This window comes from Ochlerotatus camptorhynchus, unplaced genomic scaffold (genome assembly GCF_037179485.1).
Source record: "Ochlerotatus camptorhynchus isolate MF236.1 unplaced genomic scaffold, CSIRO-AGI_Acam_v1.1 ptg000310l, whole genome shotgun sequence".
NCBI lineage: Eukaryota > Metazoa > Arthropoda > Insecta > Diptera > Culicidae > Ochlerotatus > Ochlerotatus camptorhynchus.
This window is the reverse complement of record NW_027040798.1, coordinates 495,002-507,197: the sequence shown is the minus strand read 5'-3', so window position 1 is coordinate 507,197 and position 12,196 is coordinate 495,002. Positions and strand designations below refer to the sequence as shown.

Below are 12,196 nucleotides of genomic sequence, written 5' to 3'. Positions count from 1 at the left end.
GTTGAGCATCTAATTATAAATTGCCCTGCACATCAAAACCTCCGAGACCAATGCGGTACCGGTCTCAGCATCAGAGACGCATTATCCAATGACCCAGACAGGGAAAGATCACTTCTCGACTTCCTTAAAGACACAGGCTTTTATCAATATACGTAGAACCCCGCAACGAACAATGACACGACAATGGACGAACGACGGCACTTGGACAACACCAGCTCTCTAAATGACATGTCAAACGGAAGAACAACGATGACAACCCCGCAGGCTACGGACACTGACTCTCTCTCTCTCGGAAATTAACCACAACTTCGTTCACTTTCTTTACTGTTAAAACAATCGACACAGAACTCTGAGATACTTAAACTCTGTAACAAACACTGGTGGTGGCGGGGGGGGGGGGGGGTGACACCCCTCACCATCCCTCTCCAAAGGGGGAGTTTGGTAAAGAGAGATGAAAAAACCGGTTTGTACCTTCCTTAAAAGTTGTCCTAGCTCGCTATTCTAACATCTATATGCAATCTTCACACTGCCGTACTCTAACGGAACTATCAACTCTATGCTTTCATCTACTCCATCTATCGTATAAAAATTACCACTCTAGTCTGTTATTTGAAATTAGCATCTTCAACTACTAAAAAAAATGTTTATTCAACCCATGAAAAATGTAATAATACTACGTATAAAAAAAATTAAAATGGATTTGTAACGTTAATAATCGATTGTGAGTTGATATTTTTCAATTTTTAGACTTAAAAAATAGTTACGTTATATCGAGGTGGAAGTTACGTTATATCGAGTTACGTTATATCGAGTTATGTATGACTGTAAATATAGCTTACATATGCCTAATGAAGTCATTCTTGTAACGAACTTTTAAGCAGACGTACTAGCAGCAGTAACAGCAGTAGCAGTAACAGTAGTAGCGGCAACAATTCAGGTAGCGAGAAACCAATTGCATTCGTGTAGCCGTGACAAAGGCTAGAAACCTCTGTCCGGTTACGACAGTATCCAGTTTGTGTCTTGACAGTGGCAACCCTTATTTCAGTGCGTTTAGATGCGTCGTTTCAAGCAGTGAAAAGCATCCTCAGAATGGCTCATAAACTTAGAAGTGAAACTCTCGTTAAATTTGTGGGGCCTGAATGTGAAGTTATCACTGGAGCTCGTCCTCCGACAATACGGCAAGTGCTAGCTACCTTTTACTACCAGCATCGATCCGCAAGGCTTCCGGTCAGATTGAGTGCTAGAAATACCGCTAAACAGGTGTTGTGCTTCTGGCAGAAATCAAAAATACCGGTAGTTCAGGAAATTCACTGTATTAGGAAAATTGAAACACTGCATACCGAGTTGTTTGCATTTTGCAAAAATATGACACGGGCAAATAGCAAAGCATAAATAAAACGCAAATCCCATTTTAAAACCAAGCTTGACGACCTGTTTGACATTGCAAAGAGCATGGCAATACCGGAAATGGAACGAAGCGTACAGCAAGAATTGAATCCTGGTGTAAGACAGGCGATTCTCGAAGACATAGCATTTCTGAAGGACCAGAAAGATGGACAACGACGCGTAGGTTCCATTGCTGGCATCGAAGGGGTTCTTGCTACCAAAATGCAGAAGAAGGTGGCAACAGTGAAGCGTAAAGAAGAGAGGCAAAAGCTCTTGGCAGAACGTCGAAGAAAAAGTGAAAATATGTTGACAACTGGTAATATTCAGTTTCTTTGCTTGATTACAGTGCAGTAAATTTATTTCATTATAACCGACTTCATAGAACTCGACCTATCCGATGATGAGCCTGACGATGCAGACAAGCATGTGAAGCATCGCTCACGACGAGGAACTCAAAATGTTGTAACCCCAGAATTATCCCACACACTACTAAAAAGTCATGTAAATTTCGGTTCCCTGAGACCGACACATGTAAGCGGACCTTTTGACACAAGAATCAGTTGAAAGAAACGTGAAAATCAATGCAGCAAAAGTCAGCACAGATTCTGCCACAGTTATTCTGGCAGCAGTTGCAAAATCGTTTGGGGTTGATCTAGGGAATACTAACATCAACCGTTCCACTATGCATCGATTGCATGAGCAATACCGGTCTGAATCGGCCTTGAAATTGATGGAGAATTTCAGTCCCGATGAAATCCTTACAGTTCACTGGGACGGTAAAGTGGTGAGTTCTTTGATAGGGAAGGAACTGGTCGATCACCAAGCAGTACTTGTGAAAAGGAAAAAGCACGACACAGCTTCTTGGCATTCCATTTGTTGAAAGACGGACAGGAAAAGCCATCGGAGAAGCTGTTGTGGAATTGATTAAAGCTTGGAATTTCACACTTAGAAAAATTGATGTAAATTTAGGTGCCCTGAGACTGACATATACGAGTGTCAATTTTGACATAAAATTAAATCATAATAGACGCGAAATTTAGCTCAATCAAACGTACTTTTCGTTGAGTAATGAACTTTTCAGTCTCGGAGCACTTAATTTTACATGACTTATTTTTTACGTATTATCCTTTAAGTCAAAGATGGTTTCCGTCACATGTAAAATTAGGCATTTCTAAGTGTGTTAACTGATCGAATTAAAGCTATATCCTTTGACACCACCAGTGTCAATACAGGTATTTATGATATCTTTTTAACTTTATTTCCACACTAGGTCAATTGCTGAAGTCGTTACTTTCCTTTTTTGCTACTTAATGATTTTCAAACACGGTTACTAATTAAAGGCTGGAAGAACGGTGCAGCTTCGTGGATAGAGCGCCAACTTGAGGCGAACCTTCTATGGCTACCCTGAAGGCACCATATTTTAGAGCTAGCCCTAGAAAGTGTCTTCCTTACCATCATGGGGCCGACAAGCGGACCCGACATTATTATATTCAAGCAATTTCAAAGCCACTGGAAGTCAATAGATAAGGAAAAATAAGAAGTTCCGCTGACATCCGAATTACAAGTTTCGCGGAACACAACATCATTGGGAGTATTTTATCTTAACTCATATGATAAGAAAATGTTATTATTGCAATGATATTTCGTAGCTTGGACAGCCGAGGGATGATAACCGTGAGTTTCTGGAACATAAAATAATTTTTTTGGGCAAAGTTCCTCCAAGAGGAATTTATTTCCGTGCACCGGGACCTGTGCATACGGCGCGCTGGATGACACGGGCTATCTACAGTCTAAAGATGTATCTCTTAAGGGCGCAGTTTCATCTCCACAAAGACCCGGCCGGATTGCTTGTAGTATGCGCTTTCATTGTTGGAGTGTATGTGGAAGCGTGGTTATCCGCACCCTTCGCTGCATCTGCTCCTTGCAGTGATCTCAAGTTTATAGCGGATCTTAAGGAGTTCGAAAGTTTCAATCCAGATGCTGCTGGTGCTGCGCAAAGAAAATGTTCAGGCCATTTCTGGTATCTAAGTGAAGAACTAATTGGTCTCTCTGTGTTTGACACTAGCTTATTTTTCGAAGAATGAGAGAAGCTTGTCCAATCCATTCGAACAAGGCAAGGCAATGATGATCCGATAAATATTCCGACGGAATATTCTTCTCACTGATTTGAGTACAATTCCACTGGACCAGCTGGCAACTACCAATACTGTGGAATTTTTTAGAGTATTGGGGATTGATATCAGCTTCTTCGATGAACCAGTAAGTGAATGGAGTACTAATAAGGAATACCAAAAAGGAGAAGAAATCGTTACTCGGCTTCAAGTGGTAAACGACCACGCAGAGAGAGCAATCAAATTGTTGCAGGATTATAACAGAAATGTGACAAAAAAAGAAAAAGACTTCCAGAATCTGCTGTTAAATGTGGAAGATTTGCGGAAGAAACTTCCAAATAAACAAAAGACAACACTACAAAACTTTGTTAATAAGTAAAATAAATTAATTGGATTGCCTTCATTACTTTGCTTTAATCTACTTTTGAAATAACGACTATATTGAACCAAAACACATTAAATGGAAAACATATCGCTTATAAACTACACAAAAATAATTATTATGCATATACACTATGTTTTGAAAAAGTTGCTTACACCAAATGAGATTAATCTGACGTTCCATGATCTGTTTGAGGAATACCAACAAATGATGTATTTTTACCTATGACGCATACACTACGGAAGCGTGCTTGCCGTGGCATGGGGGGTCTCCTACACTACCATTCATTTAGAGCCGATGAGCGACCTCTAAACGTTAACGTACGAACTTCAAATTTTAATATGTTTGTTTTCTAACCAAAACGAACATTTTAAAAGATTGAATTTACAAATTGGTCGAATTTCAGAAAATAAGGGACGGCCTAACGAGGAGTCAGTCAGCCTTTATTTTCCTAGGTAATTTTTTTTTAAAGTAAAGACGCATAATCTTCAGCAAAATGTAGTTGTAGATTTTTTTCTATTATTACATTTTTAGATAATCGGAGAAATAATGAAAACAGCAAAAAAGGGCTATCTTCCATTTATTTGCACTTAATTAATTTTGGTATCCGTTGCGTATTTCGACTACAATGTGCAGTCTTTATCAGTGTCATTCCCACTAAAGAACTTATCAAAATCTAACCCCCTTAAGTACTCATCCCCTAAGTAAAAAAGTCAAGATCACAGGTATAAAAATGAAACTACAATGTGTTTAATCGGAACCTACCTAACTTATGAAAACCAAAGATTTAAGTAAACTAAGGCCATCATAATGAAATAATGAAATTAGGTTGTTAGCGGAATGCTTAAATAAAACAGCAAAAAAGGTTACCTTCCATTTAATTCCACTTAATTAATTTAGATTAAGGGGTTTAGATTTTAATAAGCTCTTTAATGGGAATGACACTGATGAAGACTGCACATTGTAGTCGAAATACGTATCTGTCATTAGACTGGCCCACCTGGTCTTGCTAAATTGCCATCCTGCTGGATCACTGTGCACTGCTCTGCTCTACTGTTAATTCCGATGATGTCATGTGCATCCATGTGATAATGGTACCCTTCACTCTGCGCTCCAGCTTTCCGTATCCTAATAACACTCAAAATAAGTCTGCAGTGATATTCCACTATTCCGAAAGAAAGAAATCGCACCCACTAATTGAAGATTTCGGCGTTATATTGTTCAATAGACTTCTTTCAATATACAACATCATGACTCATCATCATCATCATCATCATTCTTTTCGTTCACTCGTGCGTAGGAGCACGCAACTACTTTAGTACTCTCTTCATCACATCCCGGATAAGATGACTGTTTTCAATTTTGGGGTTTTCTTCTTCTTTTCTTTACAATGTAGATTGTGAGATTGCATTTTACGACTTCTGCCCGTCCCACTCCCGGGGCGTTAAATAGGACCCGGATTTTTCTCATAACTTTGGAACTGTATTTGCACACAGCAGGGTTAATCTTTACTGACGCATAAATTCTATTTCAGTGGCAAAGTTTTTGTGTGTGTGTGTGTGTGTGTGTGTGTGTGTTAAATGTAGATGTTTATGTGTGGGCGTGTGTATCTCTGTACAACCATCTTTCAATCGTTCAAAATCGTGTTTTATTGAAATTCACTTTCCTCCCGGTCTTCCCGCCATTAGCCTAAAAGTGGTATTGTTCTAGTTATTCAGCTATCAACTATTGTGTTTACCCCGATTATTACTTCAAATTCATAATATAACTATCGTTAGACTCTTACACTGTGTGTGTGTGTGTGTGTGCTGCATGGTTTAAATACAAAAAATAGCTTTTCCACTTACACGACTTTCGATTTTGTTTACAACTAAGCTTCTAGTAAACGAAAAGAGTAACGAATGCTGTGCCTCCCCCTAGCCACATCCACGTCCATCGTTGCTCTCGAATTCCTCCATACCGTTCTCGGAGACATTGGCATTTAAGTAGAAGAAGAAGAAGCACTGCTCTGAACAACATAAATACTGTACACACCCACTCCTCTGCCCCCAGGTTCTGCAGCCACTTTACCTTTAGTAGGTCATCGTCATCCGCTGGCGTTAGGAAGCAAGCAACAGAATCGACGCTGGCAAGGCTATCAGTAACCGAGTCGGCACAAAGGACGATACTGCCACCGTTGCTGCTGTTGCCATTATAGTTACTACGATCAAGCTGCCAACGATGGACGGCCATTGGAATTGGCCAGTATCTTGGAGTTTACTGATGCTGCCGTTGCTGCTAGCGTACAGCCAAGGGCCAACAGCCAGCCAACATCGACGGGAGGCCATCGACGGCCAGAGCCGGTGGGATGACGAGGCGGATGATGCTGCAACGGAGGAAAGTGAAATGGAAAACATGAGAAAATTGAATTTTTATGCATGTTTGACACCACCGACTGTTGCCACCGTCGTCGTCTGATCCTTTGGGGGGAAATGGAATGGGCGTTCAAGTTACTGCACATCACGTAATGTTATTCTGAGATTCGCATACCGTGTGATACAATTGCTATAGTGAAGACGACGACGACGACGACGACGGTCGGGTTTCAGTTTCTTAATTAATTCAATTACATATTAGAGTCACATTTGAGCATACACATACATGGCGATACAGAAAGGACATTATGGCAAGGGTGTCCGTAATACAAACGTGATCGAATCGGATCTTTATGGCTGGGTGCAGTCGAGAATACCTAGACGGCGACAATGGGTGGATACACAAAGGGTTGATTATTTTTGTTCAAAATCAACATGTTCGATATTATCGAATACCTATTCTGAGCACATCTAACGAGTTTGTAACGAGGAGAAAACCCATTTGGCAATACTTGTTGAAGTGTATGCATTACAATTTTCACATGGCAATGAAGCGCTTGTAGATTGGTCGAGTATTTTTCCAGAGAATACACTGGAGTCGCTTTTTAGGCGGGGGAATACGTGCTACGTAAATTCCGAAGTCCTCGTAAAATCTTAAACTCGCCTAAATTGCAACCAATCGAGATTTTTACAAATTACATTGTATTTTTTTAAGTGTAAAAACCCATGATGTCTCCCGTACCTTCTGCACATAAGAAAAGTTAGTTTACACCAAGCAAAGCATTTTTTTTACGCAGTGTTCCTCTTTTAACGAAGTAAATCCGAAGACAACATATCAAGAAGACTGGCAACTCTTCCATTTTCTCAAACGACCGACAGGCACATTCGCGTCATCTGCCGCTCAAAGGTAAATGTTCCGAACGTATTGGATAGCAAAGGTTCCATCCTCAGAAGAAAGGTTTGTATATTTGCTCTGGTTTCTATGCATTGCTTCCACCTTCACTCGAGCGCAGCGCTACTGTGTCTGTCGCTCGGATTTAGGCAAAGTTGCCAGTCTTCTTGATATGTTGTCTTCGGTAAATCCCAAATAACGAGGATTTTTTTTTACGAAGTAAATTCCAAACTACGAGTTTTTTTTTGTTGCGATTCTGGGAAACTAGGAAACACTGTCAAATACTCAACAATATGGGTATTTTTGGAATCAGGTTGACGGGTGTGTTCAATCTAACCCCCACTGGCTGGCAGTGGTATTATGGAAGAAATTTGCTTACAACAATCCTTTCCGGGAGTTAGAAAGCGATAGCTCTACATATGCAGATTCAGCAACCCATTTCAGAATGCCTGGTAAGTCACGTCCATTCCAAGGTTACTTTCACATACAATGAGCCCCGCATGCAAACACTACCGTTATCATATGAATAAAGGTACTGCAAACACACTTCCTGATTTCGAAATGTGATGTTTCGAAATCTGGCACGTATTTAGTAATATATGGAAATATGCATTTATGATTGATTTATAATCAGATGGATCTCAGCAAATTCTGCCTCCGAAAAATCATCGATTTTTTCACTCGTGGTAATCAAAAAAAAATCTTCCGCGTTGTTTCTTACTACCGAACACAACATTTTGAATCACATGTGAAGTTTTTCATTTGCACCGAATTTTTGCCTAAAACCTCATTCGCCTGCATCCTCTGGAAGGCAGAGCGCCAGCACCAAGAACCGAAAAAAACATACCCGGTAAAACTCTTCTTGGGTGGCAGGCAAAGCACCAAAAACAAGCGAAAAGAAAAACCGACCAACGCGACACCACAACAACACAGCTACTCGAAACAAATTCTTGTCCCAAAGTTTTCACGTTAATTACAATATCACTAAAAAGCTTCCTAAAACGTGAGAGATCATAATTTACACTTGACTTGGCACAATTTAAAAATATGCGGAAGACAGATGAAATCAGCACCAGCTAAAACAAAACCAACCGTTTGCGGGCAGAGCCTACTGCGTTTTTTTCCTGGAAACAGGTTGACGTGTAGGGACCGGAAATCCATGTCACTCCATGCACCAATATTGGGTCATCTTTTTATTCAGTGTGCCGCAAGTTTGCCAATTGTGCCGGTCATAGCGCATTGTTTGTAAAATATCCATCTCGGCAACCCGATATTTCTGACACCTTAAATGTTTTGGTTTGAAATCGGAATCAGGATGACGTGGGAAGTGGCGGGAGTGCGAAATGTTGGTGTTCATATGTTAATAAAAGTCCTGTGTTGTAGGGTTTTATAATGCCCTCAAAGGCAGACCAGAAACCTAGCCTTTCGTGATGTGAAAAGCAACGGTCTAATAGCGGCCGGAAAGAGTGTGGGGGAACATTGTTGGGAAACATTATTGGAGACAGACTGTAAAGGATGATGGACATGACTTCTGTAGTTTGTTTTGCGTGAGTTGCAGCATTATTTGAATTTAAGGGTAATGGGGTCTGATTAACTGCTTCTTTCTCTTAAGCCCACTCTAGAACCTGAATTTCGTATTTAGATCTAAAGGGCGAACACGAAATTATTGCGACACCGAAAATGTCATGCCAATTTTCTTATAATGTTTAGAATCAAACCAAAATTTTAGGGTAGTTTTATACATATATTTACTTCAAAAATCAAAAGAAAAGTTAATCGACTGAGCCTTGAGTGTAAAATTGAACGCATTTTCGCTTGATGCCCTCCATCAAAGTCTTTACAGTGTCATCCGGTACCAGTTTCTCAGTTTTTTTTTTTCCATTTTCTTAACATGTCCTTCTCGTCTTTGACTGTCTTCTTGCTCTTCCGAAGTTCCCGCTTCATTATTGCCCAGTACTGCTCCACCGGGCGCAGCTCCGGACAGTTTGGCGGATTCATGTCCTTTGGAACAAAATGGACAGAATTGGCCTCATACCACTCCAGGACACTTTTAGAATAGTGGCATGATGCCAAATCTGGCCAAAAAAAAGCGGAGCTTCGTCGTGCTGCTGCAAGAACGGCAAAAGGCGCTTCTCGAGGCACTCAGATTTGTAGATCTCGCCATTTACTGTGCCCTTTGTCACGAAAAGCTCGCTCCTCAGTCCGCAAGAGCAGATGGCCTGCCAAATGAGATATTTGGAGGCGAACTTCGACATTTTCTTCTTCTTAAATTTGTCGTCCACATCGAACTTGCTCTTGCCGGTTGAAAAACTCCAACCCTGGAATTTGCTTAAAATCGGCTTTTATATACGTTTCGTCGTCCATCACACAGCAGCTATATATTGTCAGCATCTTCTCGTAGAGCTTCCGTGCCCGAGTTTTAGCCGTCGATTGTTGCCGCTCATCGCGGTTTGGGAAGTTCTGTACCTTGTATGTATGTAGTCCAGCTCTCTTCTTTGCATTCTGGACGTAGCTCTGCGACATGCCGATCTTTTTAGCCAAATCACGGCTTGAGACGTTGGGATTTGCTTTAATCATCCGCTTCACCTTTCCCTCCGTCTTTTTGTTCTCCGGTCCCGGTTTTCTTCCAGCTCCTTTGCCGTGGTCCAACGTCAACCGCTCCTGGAACCGCTTCAACACTCTGGAGACGGTTGAATGGTGAATGTTCAACATTTTTCCCAACTGCCGGTGCGACAGGTCAGGAAATTCCAGGTGTTTGGAAAGAATTTGAAAATATGTATCCTAGCCACGAACACACGTATAAAATTTATAATTTGGTTCGGACAAATTATTTTTAATCTAGATAAAACATTTCTATGGTTTTGACGGATGGGATTGCTGCACATTTGAATCGGCCGTTATGGATTCTCAATCAAGAGTTAGGTTTAAGTGTTATGTTGGTTTGTCGGTGAAATTCTGTCAAATTCCCCTCAATATGGGTATTCTAAGAATCGTGCGACAGGGAAGCTTGAGTTTAAAAAAAAGCATGCTATATTGTACGTAGCCCCCCCCCCCTATTATCTAAGGGGCTACCCCCTATGATTATCTCCTTATACCCCCACACTAGCCCCCACATGCCTAATTTGGTTCCATTTGCTTGATTAGTTCTCGAGTTATGCAGAAATTTCTGTTTCATTTGTATGGGAGCCCCCCCTTACAGAAGGGGGAGGAGTCTCAAACCATCATAAGAACCTTCCACGGCCCCAAAAACCCCTGTATACAAATTTTCACGCCAATCGGTTCAGTAGTTTCCGAGTCTATAAGGGTCAGACAGACAGACAGACAGACAGACAGACATAAATTAATTTTTATATATATTTATAGATAGATAGATAGATAGATAGATAGATATTGCGGCTTTCAGTTAGAGAAAAACTGAAAAATACTGACAAATACCCCAAAATCGGAATCGGGGTGACGCTATTTTGATATCCAAGATGGCAGCTCCCGGTTATAGAAAAACTGTGACAAAGTGTCAAATACCCCACAATATGAGTATTTTTAAAATCATCCTGCAGATTACCTCATAATTGTCTTGCAATTCAGCTCATAATAATCCTGAAGCTTTCTTCTAAATGGCTGGCAAATGACTTCGATAATGCGTACCACCGGTACTTCGCGTACTTGAAGGTTATAAAATAGACCCTTCACGCAAGTGAAAGTGGTCCTTAGCCTCTTGCCCAGTAGCTCCTATCCCTTCCACCCCGCGGCACCGGCTGGTGTACGAGTAACCTTAGGGAAGATCGGGTAACCAAACCCGGTGGGAACTTCAATCGAATTATAACTGATGTAAGAACTCAGCACTCACCAACTACCTACTCGGAGATCAAACATACAGCACCCGGTCGACTCAGGTGACAAGAGCAAGCTCCGGAACACCCAGGGTCGGCTAGCTACCGGGTAATCAGAGGGTTTCGCGATACAAAAACGAAGAACTTTCACTTGTCTTTAATTGCATTTATTGGCCACTTTCTGTATTATGTGCGTGTTGTTCTATGTTCATAGTTTCGTGTAATATGTGTCGTGTAGCCTAATCGCGTTGTTCACTGTACCGGTACATACCGCTGGTGCCGTTGATGGTGAATCGGGATGGCCGACACAGTGACTCCTGTCCTACTGTGCGGCCGGAACTCTCGCCAGATTGGCGAAGCGAGCGGATGACGGGCCAGCGGGCGTTGCTGGACGATGGGATGGCAGGCGTCGTCCTTCGTTAGCACGATCGGCCGACCGTTCAAAACACCAACCACTGCACTTAGCAAATTGAAATGCGTCTTAGCACACGGACGCCTGATATTGAAAGAGGCCGATTTTGGGCAATGGCCGTTCTTTCTCCCAATTTTCCTTCATCCCGTCAGCCTTGTTTTGCATAGTTTATTGTAGCTCTATGGTGGACATAACGTAACGGCACAACATTTTCACAGAGGTACAGAACCCTATCACTTCTGTGGTATACTGCTGTTCTTGCACAAGAAACGTGAAGGTTCTGAATATATAATATAAATGACAAAAATCTATGAACTTGTGACCAAACGGTTACAGAATGCTGACAGGGAAAGGGGTAGCTGCATCCTTTTCGAAGGATGTGGTTTACAAAATCCGAGCGTCTGGTCTCCATGTTGGGGGCGGCTCAAACAGCGTCTGACTGGCATCCAGTGGCTGAATACGAAATGCTTCTCCCCGAAAGCTATACCCAAGATGGCAGTCCAATCACGGCGGATAGGAGACCTTAGGCCGAAACCATCAAATTGTTACAGAAACCTATGGTGAAAGATTACGAACTGATTTTATGGCAACGACTTTTAGCGCTAAACAACGGACAAGAATTCGAACATGGAATGAACTGACGCTAGCCCAACAGGGTAAACTGGCACAAGCTAGAAATCCTGGGACTTAGTGAAGTCCGCTGGTCGAACTTTGGAGAACACATGCTGCCTTTGGGACAGGTAATTTAAAAATTGTGGTATGCGAGGTGAAAACGCTCCGCGACATCGTGAAGTTGGCTTTCTGCTAAGCGCCCAAGCACAGGCTGCGC

The 12,196-nt window shown here is 41.7% G+C and overlaps 1 protein-coding gene across 1 annotated transcript in view; it reads right to left on the bottom strand.

The window, feature by feature from the left end:
* Positions 1 to 5,443: 5,443 nt before the first annotated feature.
* LOC135707415 (uncharacterized) overlaps positions 5,444 to 12,196 on the bottom strand; it is a 261,090-nt gene continuing 254,337 nt past the window's right edge. Inside the window, exon 7 of the mRNA XM_065229228.1 lies at positions 5,444 to 6,244. Coding sequence (XP_065085300.1) covers positions 5,979 to 6,244 — 266 coding nt within the window. The 3' untranslated portion in view covers positions 5,444 to 5,978. The remainder of the gene's footprint in view (positions 6,245 to 12,196) is intronic.